We start from the raw sequence: 17,979 nt of genomic DNA, 5'->3' as shown, positions 1-17,979 counted from the left end.
TTCAGAGTAAAAGTAAAACTAAAGAGGATTACCTGGGCGGAACTGCTTCACCACAACAAAGCACCGCCGAGAGGAATTAAATATCAGGATTGAGACACTAAAGAAGAGGAGGGAAAAATAGATCAATGCACTGTGAATAAACCAGTATGTATTAAAGCAGTATTAACCTTACTAGGGATGTGATGGTTTAATCAGTTAACTGATAAGCTTACCGGTTAAGGTTAACCAATGGGGACTGGAGAGACACATAGCCAACAGGGACTGCTCCAGTCATGCTGGAGCAGCCCCTGCCTGTAGTGGGCCTTGGTGCCATGCAGGTAGGGGCAGCTCCAGTGTCCAGGCTGGTCCAGCCTTTGCCTGTGGTGGGGGAAGGAGGAGGCTGCTTTGGCTGGTCTGGAGCAGCCCCAGTCTGCAGTTGGGGTGGGAGGCTCCAGCCCAGTGGCAAGCAAGGGGCTGCTCCAGCCAAGCCAGAGAGCTCCCTCCTCCCCCACATACAAACCTCCCCTTTAATTGATTAACCAGATTTAACTGGTTAGCCAATTAAATGGGATTTTATATCCCTAAACCTTACATCCAATGAATTTTATTTCTAAACATATAGATATGCACAATGTTCATTAACTTTTCAATGCAACAGGAGACTGATTTAAAATTCATTGATTTCAGTGGGTTTAGTATCAGGCTCCCCAAACACAGGTAACTTTATCCACTATTAAACCACTTTCCAGGAAAAAAAAAAGACTTAAGTATACAGTTAGTAATTATCACAGGAAGAAGAGCTTCCAAATATTAGAGAGCAATATAAGTAGTAAACCTGGAATCCAATCTTCATGAAATCCCCTAGCACTTGCAAGGAGCCCCACCAAATCATGAGCAAAAAACTTTCCATTCTAGTAAGCTTAAATTTTATTTGTAACAACGTCACATTTTTAGACAAAAGTGTGTTTGCTATTTAGGGTCCATTTAAAACTCACAAAAAGCAAATATATACCACTCTCATCACTGTGGTGTCAACACACAGGTGTGGAATGTCTAGGTGCAGAACATATTACTGGAAAGATAATTTATTATTCAATGAATTATACAGTTCCTCTTATTAATGATGGAATATTTGCAGACACCACTAAAGTCTTCAACAATATCTGCAATATATAATGTATTTACATTTTTAGTATTAACTTACTAAGAATTTTTTTATTTTGTAAACAACTACTAGGAATACAAACAACTAAACGACAACCAAGATAAAAATGTTTAGAAAACTTTAGCAGTATTTTAAATTCCATCTAAAATCAAAATGATTATTCAGGGCATTTCTAGACCAAGAGTAAGTTATCTGGATAGAAATCTATTTTAGAATAGACCCTAATGGACTTATTGGGATACTAGGTACTGAAATGGCTGACTCCTGTGCAGAGACATAAGTAGGCAATAATGACTCCTCTCCATCACTGAACTTAATTCCATTTGGATAGATAACATTATTCCAGCAAGTAATGCACACCTCCAAATCATACATAGAAACTTGGATACTGATGGTTCCTGACCCAGATGTCTTTTGCAGGGGAATTTAAACTGAGGGACACAGTCTTTGTGTGCATGACTGGATTTTTTCTGTTTACATATAGAGATTCCCTGGATAGTTGAATATTAGGTTGTTACTAACCAAATATTATGCAAAGACAGAAGGGCTAGATTTAAGTATGAGACTATAAAAGAATTCAGACTGTTGGCATGTAATATATTATTGTGATCTTCCACAGCATTGTTTTTTGATTATTTTCACGTTCAATTAAGAGTGATTTCTTCTTTGTTATTATATTAAACTTCTGTGATGGATTGTACCTCAAAAGAGCATGCGCCCCCTCCCCCCCCCCCCCCCCCCGTATTCAGCACTGCTATATGATTATGTATATATTACAATATGTTTTGTATCATGGATGTCTTGTCATGGATGTCTTGAAAAGTTAAAATCTGTTGAACATCATTGTTCTGTCAAAAAGACAGATGATACATCATATCATCATATAGTTATGAGATTTTGCTGTTTATTATCAAAACATGTTGTAAATCTGGAAAATGCCTAAAGACTAGCTCTTCAATAGCAACCAAGAAATGACCAACATCTAGCCAGCTCATCATCAGACCTTCACCAGCAGGGGAGACATAAAAAATTCACATTAAAGACAGTTACTTAAGCACCCCCCTTCCCATGACACAGCAAGGATCCTTCCAGCACCTGTAGAAGAATATAAAATAAGGGACAATTACATCACCACTTTACCTCTCCTTCCCCAACCTACACTGAAGGCAACACAATCATTCGGAAGACAAAGAAACATTTTAATTGGGGAGGGGCAGAGGGAGGCAGCACGATCCTAACTGGAAAGGCTTTTCAGTTAGTACGTATTGCTGTAGGGTTTGGGGGGGGGGGGGGGGGTAAGAGAAACTTTATTACTTCAAATTTGATTTAGCTTGAGAATTTAGAATATGATTTTTTATTTCTTCTTGTAACCAATTCTGAGCTTTCATGCCTATACCACTTATAACCTATCTTTCTTTAGTTAATACGCTTATTCTAATATTTTGTCGAAGTGCGGTTTTGACTGAAGTTTAGGGACTCTACTTAGTTTACCAAGGTAGATGATGAGTAATGAACTAATGAGCTTGCATTGCTCAAGAAGATGGTGAGCAGTGTAGAATGCACATTTCTGGCATGTAAGGCTGGGGCTAGGGCAGATTTGCTGGTGCCTCCCTGTATACTGTTCCTGACTGGCTGAGGAGAGGATTCATGTACCTCATGTAGCTAGGTGTGGCTTCCCATGCTGATGGCTGAGTGAAGAGCCTGGAGGATTTGCTATACATTAGCATAGTAGTGTAGGAGACAGCCTGGACTGGAGAGTTAAAGGGAGCACAGCAGTTCCATAGTCCAGATTGCACCCTGAAATATGTTACAACTTCCCTTCTTTTATACCGTAGTTTTAAACAGTGCAAGTCACCTGAGAAGTTGAATCAACAATGTAAAATTAGATAGGATAGTGGAGACTCTTGAAGAATAGACTAGTCTCTGAGCACTAGGACTAGCCTCTGAGGTTGTGTACCCTTCATTACACCCTGGGGGTATGTCTACACTACCCTCCTAGTTCGAACTAGGAGGGTAATGTAGGCATACCGCACTTGCAAATGAAGCCCGGGATTTGAATTTCCCGGGCTTCATTTGCATAAGCGGGGAGCCGCCATTTTTAAAACCCCGCTGGTTCGAACCCCGTGCAGCACGGCTACACGGGGCTCGAACTAGGTAGTTTGGACTAGGATTCCTATTCCGAACTACCGGTACACTTCGTGGAACTAGGAGGGTAGTGTAGACATACCCTTAATGAAGATCTAGTCTTTACTTTAGTTGGGCCTCCTTAGAATCTGGAGAGAAAGATAACACATTAAATAACTGGAAACAACTCAGAAGGCACAGCTATTACACATTTTCTTAAGGTTCAATCATCTGAGATATCTATGGAACAGATGGGATTCTTAAAAACAATCTGTCAAAATTAAGGAACAAGATCAAATTAAAATGGAATTGAGTAATACCACATTATTACAATTGTCTGTCTCTCACACCAGCTTGAGACAAAAAGGCACGGAGATACCACAGATTTGTAGTACATTTTGCTTGATTGCTTTTAATTTTCTCAGAGACTGACAAAATTCTGAGTGTAATGTTTATAGCTTTTTAAAAATTACGGAAGATGAAATCTAATGTTTCCTTACACAGCTTGAAATTCACAACCTAGTAGATGAAGATTTAAATCTCTCAATAAGAGTGCAATCTGGTTCAATTTTTTTAAATCCAGCAAACCTCATCCTTGACACCATGAAATATATTTCACAGCTTGTGATGAGGCTTGTATCTTTTTATATGTGAAACTCCATGTCACTAAAATCAGTGGATCAGGTATTTGAAAAATCCACTAAATGGGGGTCAGATCATCCAACTAAATCTGCATGAGTGGATCTCTGAACACATAAAGAGCTCCCACTGAATTCAATGGGACTCCACGTAGGTGCAGAACATGTGTAGATTTAGATGCAGGATCTGGCCTTCTTAGTGTACAAAAACATCCTTATTTTCATGAATTTCAAATCAGTTAAGCATACGTAGATTATTTATTTTAAACAATTACTCTGAAGATTTTTTTTGGATGGATTTTATATGCTGTGAAATGGGCCCCAGGTGTTATAAAGGCAGAATTTTAATGGTCTTTGATTGGCCAAATAATGTAATACATTTATACAAATGTTTGATTTTTTCCCTAGCTTTCTTAAAATATCATTCCAATCCCTTGGACTCCCACCCACTGCTATACCTCTCAGCCCCATCAGTCCCAATCTCCTGGTCCCCTGTCTCTCCACCTCAATCCTCTGCTCCCTCCGGCTCCACCTGCCACCCTACATTTCCAGCAGGCTACTCCACCTCCCGGCCCATAGCTCCAGCTGGCTGTGCCACTCAGTATGTCTGCTCCCACACCAGCCTCCCTAATGTCCTTCTGTTCCCTACCCCAGCTCCTGAGCACAACCCCGCCCCATAGGATGGGGAGTGCAGGTGCTTGGGTTGCATAGGCACCAAAAATCCTAAGGACAGACCTGCTAGCAGCTGAGCCGGAAGGGAGGGAAAGAGGAGAGCTGCCACCTGGGTATTTCCCAGTCCTGCCTCTTCCCCACAGTGGTTTATCTCTCTGCTGTCTATCCTGGGCATTGAAACATACTGCTATGCAGAGTTACATGACCACTCTTGAGCCTTCCCTGTGCTTCCTCATCAGAAAGTCTTTTTTCTGTGGGGAAGCAAAGAAATCTATATGGCGCACAAATTCTGCACAAGCACAGTGGCACAGAATTCCCTCAGGAGTAATTTAAATCTCACTATCTGAAACAGGTAAGTATTATGCTTCTCATTTTAAACAATGGATAAATGGAAGGTGTGTTACTTACCCATGGCCAGACAGAGCTAGGAACAGAACACAGGACTATAAAGTCCCAGTCTCATTGTATAACACTTTAAAAAAGACACTTCCAAATCTAATTAATAGGAATAGTAATAGAGATGTAGCCGTGTTAGTCTGGTTTTGCTGAAACAAAAGACAGGACTATGCAGCACTTTAAAGACTAACAAGGTAGTTTAATAAGTGATGAGCTTTCGTGGGCCAGACCCACTTCCTCAGATCAAACTGTGGAAGAAAATTGGCATGACCATATATACCAAAGGGATACAATAAAAAAAAAGTGAACACATAAAATTGACAAATCAAAATTTGGAACAGAGGGGCGGTGAGGGGGGAGGGGAGGTTAGTGTCTATGAGATAATGATATTAGGGGTGATAATTGGGGAAGCTATCTTTGTAATGGGTAAGATAGTTAGCATCTTTGTTAAGGCCCATTCGTAAAGTGTCAAATTTAGGCATGAATGACAGTTCTGACGTTCACTCTAATTGCATTCCACCGAAACATTAGTTTTTCAATGGAACACTCAAATGTGCTTTGCTAAATCCATGAGCACATGTATTTCAGGAATTTTTAGTATGGGGGGGGCGAATGGAATATGGGCAAAATTTCACCATGAAGTAATTTGCTTCATATTCTGCTATATTGATGACTTGGGTTACAGTCACTCTATAAGCAATTGCTAACACTTACTAATTGCTTTACATGTGTTGGAAGCCAAAACTTGCAAAAATCTCTTAATGGAAGAAAGATCTTTAATGGGCCCTAGGTATCGTAGTAATGGTAATCTTAAATGTATATATGTAAAAATATATAATAATTAATAACAGAAGCTAAAAGCAGCAGGATCAGCAATGGCTCATGTCTTCATGAGAATGAAACAGGATTCCCAGGGGCTGGTGACCAGGTTTCTACAGGAGCTTACACTAATACTATACTAAGTAATGATGAGGTAATAAGAGCAAAAAGCTGATCTTTCCTTAACTGTAACCATTATCAAAGCACCTCAACATCAAATCCTGTACACAAGTAGGATAAACTCTTCAATGTGGAATGATCTAAGCTCCCCCAGTACAACATTAAAAGCAACCATTTACTAGTTTTTATCCTCAGACACTCATAACTATTTTACTAAAGGGCTAAGAATCCAGTAGGACTTTTGAATATATAATGAATGCGATTCTTGCAGGCTATTTGCAAATAATATTCTGAAGCCTATGAAGAGGGCATTAGTCAGAGTACATTACGTTGAATATTACTGAGTATTGTGTGGGCACTCAATTGCCATAAGTCTGAAAAGAGAACAAAAAATTGAGAGAACTGAAAATGCCTAGAAAAAAAATACAAATATGACATGCAGGAATAAATAAGGCAAAGAACAGAATCAGAGTTTCAGTTCTTAAGTAATATCCAGTATGTAGCATCTTCCTGGTACAGTAAGAAGAAAAATACAAGCATAGCATCCAACAACTGTCAATTGTAGACATGACTTTTCATATACTTGATCCTGCTGCAATGCTTCTGGACACAAAAGAACCATGTAAAATGTTTTTGCCTAGGTTGGTTTGAAAGTTAGTCAACATAACATCACCAATAAACCAGGTAAGCAGAAAAAACAAAGGGGAAATGAAACACTTTAGTTTTACTTCAAATATTTCAGTTTTAAAGCATGATCTTGTTTTTTCTTGAAGTTTCAAGACTGCTTTCTTTGCTCACAACGTATTGGAAAGTGGAGCCCAAATTCTCCATGGTGTCCTTTCTATTGAGTCCATCTTTAAATGTAGAAAGAAAGAAATCAGCTTTGAGAAGTAAGCTATCGTGACAGAGAAGCAGATGAAGAGAAAGTGTATAACTTTACCGTTCAACTAAGAAATGCCTATATATGCAATTTTAAAACTATTTCATTAAAATTAAATTAGAATTTCATTTGAGGTCTGACACACTTCCAAACCCGTCACATTCTTAAGTACTTTTTCAGGGTGCAGATTTCAAAGAAGTTCAGTTTATTTAGAACAACCTCTCCAAACAATATTTTCTTTGTGAACATAAAAGAACAGGCCATCTAGGTTACTTCTAAGCTCAAATAAACCCAGCAGATCTTCAGAATAATATTTGGACTTGCCCCTAAAACTTATAATGTGATATCTGAAGTGCTATCTTCTTTCTTTTATCAGGCACCTAGCAATTTAAGTCAGCGGAAATACAGTCTTTAAATTTTCAAAAGACACTGCAATAAAACTGCAGCCTTTGATTTATCCTTCGATGAAACTTCTTTAGTTTTCCAGAGCTTTAACTGTAATACAGATAGATTTGAGATTGAATATGTATGTGCTTGCATAATCTTTATTGGTTCATTTAAATCTTCCTTCAAAGAATTTAGCATTTTTCAAAGGCCAACACCAATCCAAATGCTTGCATAAAAGCTAAGCTATAAGCTCCTGACAAAAACATTCAGCCTTTCATACTAATCACAGATAAAGTGGATTTGGGAAAAGATAATTAGAAGAGGTCTAAAAGATTAATGTATTTAGATGACACTTCCAAGCTATTTTTGAACATCGTTTAAATGTAGTTAGTAGTAAGTAAACTCTGTATAAAAAATGAGACAAACACATTTAAGAAACCAAACATTATTTTGGAAAAAATCAAGAGGAAAATGTATCTAACTGTAAATCTAATTGCAGCAGGAAGTTGCTTATGACACCATAAAATAGGAAACACACATTTGGTTAATCAGCCTGGTGAGTAACCAAACATATGTTTCCTACTTTATAGTGTCATATGAATTGTAGCAATTATTTAAGAAGTGTTAATAATTCCATCAACATAGTCTTTTAAAATATAAATTCTAATTGCAATACAATTAACCTACTTGGTTAAGCACCAAGTTACACACAATTTTTAAAATCAATCTATCGAAGAATGATTTTCCGCAGAACTTTTTAAACGTAAGATCACTACCCATTTCTATATAAATGAAGGAAAAATATAGGATACATTCACCAATAACATTAATGAAATAATTGTGGTTGTAATTATACCACATTACAGTGACTGAGCCTGATCTGTAACATTGCTGGTACATAAGAGCTACCACGCTTCACCTGAAAATCAGGCCATCGTTCCATGTTATTTGAGAATATGAGACAAACAATGTAATTATCTGAGTTGAAAAGGAAACATTAACAGATTATTTAGTTCATTCCTCCTTATAATGGTTGGAAAAGTTTCATTATCCCATCATCCTCAATAAAGTCCAGGGCTACATCTAGACTGGCATGATTTTCCGCAAATGCTTTTAACGGAAAAGTTTTCCGTTAAAAGCATTTGCGGAAAAGAGCATCTAGAGTGGCACGGATGCTTTTCCGCAAAAGCGTCCATGCCAATCTAGACACGCTTTTCTGCAAAAAAGCCCTGATCGCCATTTTCGCGATCGGGGCTTTTTTGCGCAAAACAAATCTGAGCTGTCTACACTGGCCCTTTTGCGCAAAAGCTTTGCGCAAAAGGACTTTTGCCCGAATGGGAGCAGCATAGTATTTCCGCAAGAAGCACTGATTTCTTACATGAGATCGTCAGTGTTCTTGCGGAAATTCAAGCGGCCAGTGTAGGCAGCTGGCAAGTTTTTCCGCAAAAGCAGCTGCTTTTGTGGAAAAACTTGCCAGTCTAGACGCAGCCTCAGGTGTCAAGTCTAGAATTGAATAGCGCCAACAATACCAAGTGTCCCTTGGGAGCTTGTTTTATTGCTTAATGGTATGTGTTGTTTAAGAAGGTTTTCATAGTATTTAAAACATTTAACCTGAAATATTCATTCTTCAGCCTTAAGAAAATTATTTTTTCTGTCTTCATTAACAAATAAGGATAGCTAGTTTGTGCCCTCTTTATAACATCTCTTTACATATTTGTGAAAAGTACAGTAATCATGTCTTCCCCCAGACTCATCCTTCATATGACCATTCTCTCATAACTGTTCTTCTTTAATATTATTTCCTTAAACTCTGAATCATTTTTGTTGCTCCTTTGAGCTCTCTCCAGTTTACATGGTAGAGTTGTTTTGTTTTTTTAAAAATATGCACCATTTTCTGTACCTTGAAATATGATCAAGAAAATGCCTCTGGTGATAAGATGGCAAAACTGAAGGCACTAAACTACAAAGACAAATATGGTTTGTAAAAAAGCAGGATGACATGGCACACAGCAGCACATGCCAGCCAGCAAAAACACATAACTGTAATGTATCGTTTTAGTTTTCATATTATGATAAATTAATTCTTTTATACAAAGAAGGACAAGTGAAATTTCATAATATATCTATCTGCACATAAACTAGGATATACAAGTGGGATGAAATTGACTTCATTCAGAGATAGCACCAGAGATCTAGCAGAGGGAGCAGGCAGAGGGATGATAAGCTGCTCCCATAATGTGGTTAGAGCATATGGCTACAATGCAGTTTCCACAGCTGCTTGCTGCAGACAATGAGCTGGAAAAAGTGACCACAATTCTTCCTTGTCACTTGTGTAGCTCTAGTGACCCATCATCTGGCCGAAACACAGCATAAAGGGGTGCAGAAGTCTCCTAGAGCAGTGTTTCTTAAACTTTTTGAGACAACGGAACACCAAGCCATAATATTTCTTTATGCGGAACACCTATGAAAATTTTCTTCTACAAAAGATATTGTTGTCAGAAAAACAAACAAACAAACAAACAAACAAACAAACAAACAAACAAACAAACAAACCCAAAGAAGTTACAAAAACAAAGAAGAGGTCGCAGCACACCTGCAAGTTGTTCATGAAACACAGTTTAAGAAACACTGTCCTTGAGCCCCTTCTCTCTTCCTTGCTCAAGGCCACTACAAGGCTTGGTGATGTAGAGGAGCCAGGTCAGAGCCACTGAATTGAGTTAAATATAAGCCATGTGGTAGTAAACCGAGTACATATCTATTTTCTCTCTTCCTATCTATAATATCCTCAAGAGTTTGTTTCTAGAACCTTTTTCTCCATAAATGGTAGCAGGTGAGAAATGCAGGCCATTTCTGCGGGATCTGCAGCAGACAGAATGTAAGGCAGATTACCTAGACTTCCTAAAGACTTTGCAGATCCCTCCCTGCAAGTAATTCAGGAAAACTGCATTTTTTCGGTAGTCTTTAAGATAGCTATAGGAGGGAAACTTTTTTTAAATTAAATATCAAGTAAGATAGGTGAAGCAAAATGCAGGACAATGTAGAACTTTAAAGACTAACAAGATGGTTTATTGTCCTGCATTTTGCTTCAGCTACCCCACACTAACACGGCTACATTTTTATCACAAGTAAGATAGGGTATGTCTACACTACAAAGTTAATTCGAACTAACAGATGTTAGTTCGAATTAACTTTGATAGGTGCTACACAGGCAAACCGCTAGTTCGAACTTAATTCGAACTAGCGGAGCGCTTAATTCGAACTAAGGGCTGTGTAGCCACTTAATTCGAACTAGTGGGAGGCTAGCCCTCCCCAGCTTTCCCTGGTGGCCACTCTGAGCACCACCAGGGAAACTCATCTGCCCCCCTCCCGGCCCCAGAGCCCTTAAAGGGGCACGGTCTGGCTACGGTGCCCATGCCAGGTGAAAGCCTGCCAGCACCCAGCCAGCAGACCCTGCATCTGGAACGGCTCGAACCAGCCACCCACTGCCACCCAGCCCTCCGCCTTTTCCCGGGACCAGGCTGGCGGCTCCCAGGAGCCTGCCCAGGTCCGCAAGAGGCGGGCGCCAACCTGGTCTAGTGCGGACATCGTGGACCTCATCCACGACCTCCGCACTAGGCACAGGAAAGCGGCTGTCTAAGGCAGGATAGCTGCCAGCCTGGCCACCTAGGAGCAGATGTGCATGAAAATCAGGGTGGTCCAATGAGACCCCCGACCCTGAGCTTAGAACATAAAAACATAAGAATAGCCGTCCTGAGTCAGACCAAAGGTCCATCTAGCCCAGTAGCCTGTCTGCCGACAGCGGCCAACACTAGGTACCCTGGAGGGGATGGACCAAAGACAATGACCAAGCCATTTGTCTCATGCCATCCATCTCCAGCCTTCCACAAACAGAGGCTAGGGACACCATTTCTACCCCCCGGCTAATAGCACTCCATGGACCCAACCTCCATGAATTTATCTAACTTCTCTTTAAACTCTGTTCTAGTTCTAGCCTTCACAGCCTCCTGCAGCAAGGAGTTCCACAGGTTGACTATTTGCTTTGTGAAGAAGAACTTTCTGTTATTAATTTGAAGCCTGCTACCCAGTCATTTCAATTGGTGTCCTCTAGTCCTTCTATTATGGGAACTAATGAAGAACTTTTCTTTATGCACCCTCTCCACACCACTCGTGCTTTTATAGACCTCTTATCATATCCCCCCTCAGTCTCCTCTTTTCTAAGCTGAAAAGTCCCCCTCTCTTCATATGGGACCTGTTCCAAACCCCTGATCATTTTAGTTTCCCTCCCCTCTTCCACCCTTTCTCTTTCCCTCTCCCATCTCCTTTTCCCAGTCTCCCCGAGTTTTGTTCAATAAAGAGAGTTTCTATTTTTGAACACACGTGTCCTTTATTTTGTACATCAGGAAGGGGGGGCTAGGGAGGGGTAAGTAGAAGGAGGTGAGGGAGGAATGGGGTATGAGCCCCCAATGGGGAGGACTGGGATGGCTCTGCGGGCTCCTCGGGGTGGAAGCTCTCCTGCAGCCCTCCGATTGACCCCCCACCCCGGATGGCAGCCTGTGGGAAGTGCAGCTGGGCTGATGGCCGAGTGCTGTGATGTGCTCAGTGTGGGCACTCAGGGCACTCCAAGCCAGGGCTGCTTTGCAAACGGGGAACCCCTGAGAACTGTCTGTCCGGGGTGGGGGTTGGGTCCCTTTAAGCATAGTCCTCGGCTAGCCTGAGGCAGCAGCTCCACGCTCTAAGTCCTAATCTGATGCCTTGCCGGCACTGCTTCTGGCCATCCTTAACCTCGGTTCAGGGTCCACTCAATGTGGACATGCTAGTTCGAATTAGCAAAATGCTAATTCGAACTAGTTTTTAGGTCTAGATGCACTAGTTCGAATTAGCTTAGTTCGAATTAACTAATTCGAATTAAGTTAGTTCGAATTAGTGCTGTAGTGTAGACATACCCATAGTGATTACTTCTGTAACCACAATGTGAATTTATCTCCGACTGAATTTTAAAAGGCAGTTATATTTCTCCCCCTCTTAAAATGTTCAGCAATAATTTCATAAGATTTTCCATCAAGAATATACTTTTATATTTTTTTAATTTAGGGACTATTAATGAGCCACTAATCAGTGCCATTTGACTATTGTTTAGGGCAAGGGTGGAGAACTTCAGGCCCAGGGTCCAGATGAGGCCTTTGGATTGCCTGGATGCGGTCCCTGAGGCTCACAGACCCTCCCCAGCATTGGGGAGCCCACGCTGGGGGTCCAGCCCTCCTGCTACCCCACCATGAGGCTGGAGCACAAAAAATCTACTAGGATCTGATGTGAAAAGTGTCTTTCTCCTTCTCAGTCAGGGACCACGTCAGTTAGGTTTGTTTTGTTGGTTGTGGTTTCTTGTTTTGGTTTTTTTGCCTCTCATCTGTGTGCAGCCCCCGACTGATTTTTCTGTGGGTCAGTGGCCCCCGACCCAGAAAAGGCTCCTCATCTCTGGATTAGGGTTTAGATAGGAGCCACAAGAGAACTGGGTAAGAAAACGGTGTCTATTGCCTTTCTCTAGTTACAAGACACTATTCAGGGCTACAAAAGACTGTAACCCAGTTACGCAGAAATATACACAAACTCCAGGGGCTAATGTTACAGTGATTTCAAAGTATTTCTTTTTCCATAAAGTATACTTCTCGTTCCAAGAATACTCCATGAGGAGTACAGGTAGTTCGGAATAGGAAGCCTAGTCTGAACTACCTAGTTCGTGCCGCGTGTAGCCGCGGGGCACGGAGTCCGAACTAGCGGACATTTAAAAATGGAGGCGCCCGGCCACATGCAAATGAAACCTGGGAAATTCAAATCCCGGGCTTCATTTGCAACTCCGGTTGCCTACATTAACAACCCTAGTTTGAACTAGGGTGATAGTGTAGACATACAATAAGGCAGCACAAAAGTAGGGATGGTAATACTGTAACCCTCCTAAAATAACTTTGTGAACAGCCCCCCTCCCCTCCCACACACACTGCAACTCCCTTTTGGGACAGGATCCCCTATTTGAGAAATGCTGGTTTCCCTCATGAAAACTGCATAGTATAGGGTAAAAGCACACAAAAAACCAGATTACACTGGATAGATCTGATTTCACGGTCCAAGACTTGTTTTTCATGATAGTGAGATTGGTAAGGCCCTACTTATGTTCCAATTCGACATCTCACACACTATTTCTCATTACTGATTATCATAAGTTCTTAAAGTCTGTCTTTTTAAAAATATCTTGGAAAAGTTTCAAGGAAGTCACTGAAATGTGAAATGAACTGGGTATTTTGTTCTACAAAGTTTATAAATACTAATGTATTACATTCAAATTCTTAGTGTACTAAATATAGCAGAATTGGGGTGAGAGATGATCTACATGGGGACACCAATCTAGTTTTAGTGGCTCAAGATGATTTTACAAAAGCGGCGAGGAGTCCTGTGGCACCTTATAGACTAACCGAAGTGTTGGAGCATAAGCTTTCATGGGCAAAGACCCACTTCCTCAGATGCATGTAGTTGAAATTTCCAGAGGCAGGTATAAATATGCAGGCCAGAATCAGCCTAGAGATGACGAGGTGGATCCAATCAGGGAGGATGAGGCCCACTTCTATTAGCTGATCTGGAGGAGTGAATAGCAAGAGAGGAGAAGCTGCTTTTGTAGTTAGCTAGCTATTCACAGGCTTTGTTTAATCCTGAGTTGATTGTTTCAAACTTGAAGATGAACTGTAGCTCAGCAGTTTCTCTTTGAAGTCTGGTCTTGAAGTTTTTTTGCTGCAGGGTGGCTACCTTTAGATCTGAAATTGTGTGTCCAAGTAGATTGAAGTGTTCCCCTACAGGTTTTTGTATATTGCCATTCCTAATATCTGATTTGTGTCCATTTATTCTTTTACGTAGGGACTGTCCAGTTTGGCTGATGTATATAGCAGAGGGGCATTGTTGGCACATGATGGCATATATTACGTTGTTAGATGTGCAGGAGAATGAACCAGTGACAGTATGACTGATCTGGTTAGGTCCTGTGATGGTGTTGCTGGTGTATATATGTGGGCAGAGTTGGCACTGAGGTTTGTTGCATGGATTGGTTCCTGAGTTAGAGTTATTATGGTGCGGTGTATAGTTGCTGGTGAGAATATGCTTCAGGTTGGCGGGTTGTCTGTGGGCGAGGACTGGCCTGCCTCCCAAGGCCTGTGAAAGCGAGGGATCATTGTCCAGGATGGGTTGTAGGTCACTAATGATGTGTTTAGTCCTATTCAGCAAGGAACTTGGCTTTAAGCATATACATAAGTGCTCTGCTCAGTAGGGATAGAATGACACCTGCTTATGTGCTTGTACAATGCCTAGCAGAATGGGGCCCTCATTCTGAATGGAACCTTATAAAAATAATTTCCTCTTATATTTAATTCTAAATAGCCTAATTTATGTTATAGTAGTGCCTCTAAAGCAGGGGTGGGCAAAAGGGCCTCCGCGGGCTGGATCTGGCCTGCCAGTTGAGTTGATCCGGCTCGCGGAGGCCCTGTTGATCCCCCTGCCTCCAAGATAATCAAGGTCTGGAAGCAGCGGGGGAAGCACACAATGTCTCCTCCCACCCTACAAGGAGTATGTGGTACTTTTAAGTGCTGTGAGCTCCTGGCAGGGTGGGAGGAGACTTTGTGCACTCCCCCTGCCCCCAAGCCCTGATTTGCCTGGGGACTGGGGAAAAGGGGGAGCATGCAAAGTCTCCTCCCACCACCAGGGGCATGGGTTCCTAGAGGGAACTGCCAGCTGTTCAGAACAGCTGGCAGTTTTCTCTGGGGGATGGGGGGAGCAAAGATTTTGTGCACTCCGCCACCCCCAGGCCAATCAAGGTCTGTGGATGGGGAAGCACAGAAGTGTTCTGGCCCTGCCCCTTCCACCTGAGGCCTCGCCTCAGGTTCACTTCAAAAATTTCTGAAGTGGCCCCTAGTCAAAAATTATTGCCCATCCGTGCTCTAGAGGCAGTAAAGACTAGCCCGCCCCACTCTGTAAGGCAATGTATGCACATACAATCTAAATAAGTGGCCAGACTTGTAAAACTGCCAAGCATCTAACTGGTCCCATTGATTCTAATGCAAAATATTTAGAAAGCACCTAAGTGCTGAGCAATGACGCTTCCCTGAAACTGGGTCATTTTTAGGTGACTACATATTAATTTGGGAACGTATTCTTACAGTCTTTGGGTGAAAACCTGATTCCACTAGAGTCAATAGTGGTTTTGCCATCAACATTAGGATTCAAATCTTAATGTACAGAGACAAGCAAATAATTCTGCATAATTACTAAAAAAAAAAAAGTATCAATTTAGTTAGAATCTGGCTTTTTGTGTTTTTATTCAATTTTAGAATATTAAAGACTAATTAAAAACAGTTTTCACAATAGTAGGGAAATGATAAAAAAATACCCCCCCACACACACATTTTACAACAAAACAGAGCACATTTATTTTGTGCCACAAAAGTGGAGATGACCAATTACACTGTAGCAACAAATAAAAACTTAGCCATAAAACCAGCACAAACATCCACAAACTGCATTTTGTACCAGTTTATGACTATGATATATTTGATAATAATTGGTCTCATATTCACAGATTGGGCTTGCGTAAGAAAACTGAAATCTTATATATTAAGGAATCTTTTGTTATTCCTGTGAAATGACAGAAAGTGAATTTAAATTGTTAGTGAAATGAACATTATGTATTCTACAGTTTAACACAGTAATCACTAATAACTTAGGATGGCAGCTGTTGTACATGTTAAACTAACAAATGTTACATGACCAGAGATGAGTGGCATGACATGTGGCTATAGTCCTTTATATAGTCATGCTCTCAACTATTTAAAAAATGCTCACAAGAAAGTCCTGTAAAAATAATATTCTCAAGAAGTTCATGGAAAACATTTATCCACATCCAGTTCTATCATCATTTTGTTAGTATGAGTCATCTAAGATTTTATATTTAATATAATTATATAAAAAACAATTGCCTTCCAGAAAAGAAATGCATTAATGCTGTGGCCTGAAGCCGGACTAGTTTGTCTAGAACTGGAGGGCAATTATTACATTTCAATCATCGGTCCAACTTCTTGTATCTATGATCATAAATCTACAGACTCCCCCCACTGTAAGTACAGATGAAGTACAGAATCTGTTTGTCCTCTAGCCAGATTCCAACAGTCAGCGTAAACTGTAATATTCAAATATCAATCCCTGTTATCCTCATCCTCAAGAACTGTAAATACTTTTTTTGGATGGATCCAGATAGATCTGATTTTCAATACTCTTTCTGTAACTCATACCTTTCTATCCTCCATTTTGATCATGCGAAGACCTGCCTGGTTGCTGTTATCACTTTAATGATCTCTCAAGTAGCTACATAAGTTGCCATTTACTGTATTAAAGGTCCAATTTCCTGAAAGCAACTGTTTTACCTGATGACGTCATATCATCAAAACAGCTCCCCATTTGACTTTCAGTAGGGTCTATTCAGCAAAACATTTTTACCTTACATAGAGCTGGGAAAGCGATTTGTAAAGAACATTTTCTTAGTCTAATTTTACCCTTATTTGAAAAATTCATAAATAAAAAGTATCAGATCTGAATTGTATAAACTTGTTTTTGGAAAGCTTCTGAGGGGTAGCCTAGTTCAGTGTTTCTGAAAGTGCTCCACAAAATAACTTTCAGAAACGCATTAACTGGCTACTCCAGTTTGTTTATTTACTAGCGGTGCTGCCACAGAGCCTCGTGGCTTCCATTGGCTCCGTTTTGTCCTTTGCAGCCAACGGGAGTTGTGGGAAGTGGTGGCCTGTGTTTCTGAAAGTGATTTCACAGAACACTTTCAGAAACACTGTCCTAGTTAGTCTGTAACTGGAAAAACTTAAAAAAACAACAAATAGTCTTGCAGCACATTAGAAACTAACAAAACTTTTTCAGATGTTTGGAGTTATTACAGGTCCAGTTTCTAAATAAATGGGCGGGAGAGGAAAAAGAAGCGGGGAAAAAAAAAAGAAAAAAAAAAGGAGGGGGGGCGGGATAGTCAATTAGTGTCCATGTTATATGAAGCTGATAGAGAAGGTGCTATTTGTTCTTAAGTATCCACTGTTTGTTTTTTTATGTAATTAGGATGTGGAATGTAGCGGCTTTGGTATATATGGTTGTGACAATTTTCTTCCACTATTTGATCTGAGGAAGTGGGTCTGGCCCATGAAAGCTCATCACCTAATAAACCATCTCGTTAGTCTTTAAAGTGCTACATAGTCTTGGTTTATGAATATGTCTTCTTTTTTTTTCTCTGTCACGAATAATTCTCTGTTATTAGCATTATGCAAATTTTGGCTAACAGAATTAGGGAATTTTTAGGACACTGCAATCTTCTTTTTTCAGTCACTTGAGTTAGGCTTTGCTTGATACATCATAGCACTGTTAAAGATAATGTTGAATGAAATAGGACATATAAACAAAAGAAAAAAAGACATGAGCTCATTTGTTTGGGTTTACCTGTCATGTGTCCTCATAAAGTCCCAAAATTTCTTAGTGCCATTCTGGAAAACAAAATAAAAAACAAAAACCATCAATATAATTTGTTCCTGATGAAAACTGACTACCTGAAATCAAATATTATTTCAACAACAGCAGCTTTCTTCTTTGGCAAAGCTGGATGTATCTGGAACAAATTTATTACATTTTGATCATAACAGCAGTGTTTCGGGAACAACTATTTAATTTTCAACTTGAAACTGGAAGGGAATGAGGAAGGGACTAAATGTTTTACTACTACT

At 40.3% G+C, this 17,979-nt stretch overlaps 1 protein-coding gene across 1 annotated transcript in view; it reads right to left on the bottom strand.

Annotated features, from left to right (window-relative positions):
• The window catches only part of NUDT14 (nudix hydrolase 14), a 108,226-nt gene that overhangs the window by 21,943 nt on the left and 68,304 nt on the right, over positions 1-17,979 (bottom strand). Inside the window, exons 2-3 of the mRNA XM_075926425.1 lie at positions 17,699-17,742; positions 33-97 (exon numbers count right to left, since the gene is read on the bottom strand). Coding sequence (XP_075782540.1) covers positions 33-97; positions 17,699-17,742 — 109 coding nt within the window. The remainder of the gene's footprint in view (positions 1-32; positions 98-17,698; positions 17,743-17,979) is intronic.

This window comes from Pelodiscus sinensis, chromosome 4, assembly GCF_049634645.1.
Source record: "Pelodiscus sinensis isolate JC-2024 chromosome 4, ASM4963464v1, whole genome shotgun sequence".
In the NCBI taxonomy this organism is placed as follows: domain Eukaryota; kingdom Metazoa; phylum Chordata; order Testudines; family Trionychidae; genus Pelodiscus; species Pelodiscus sinensis.
Note: the sequence above shows the minus strand (reverse complement) of the source record. Positions and strands in the feature narration are given on the sequence as shown.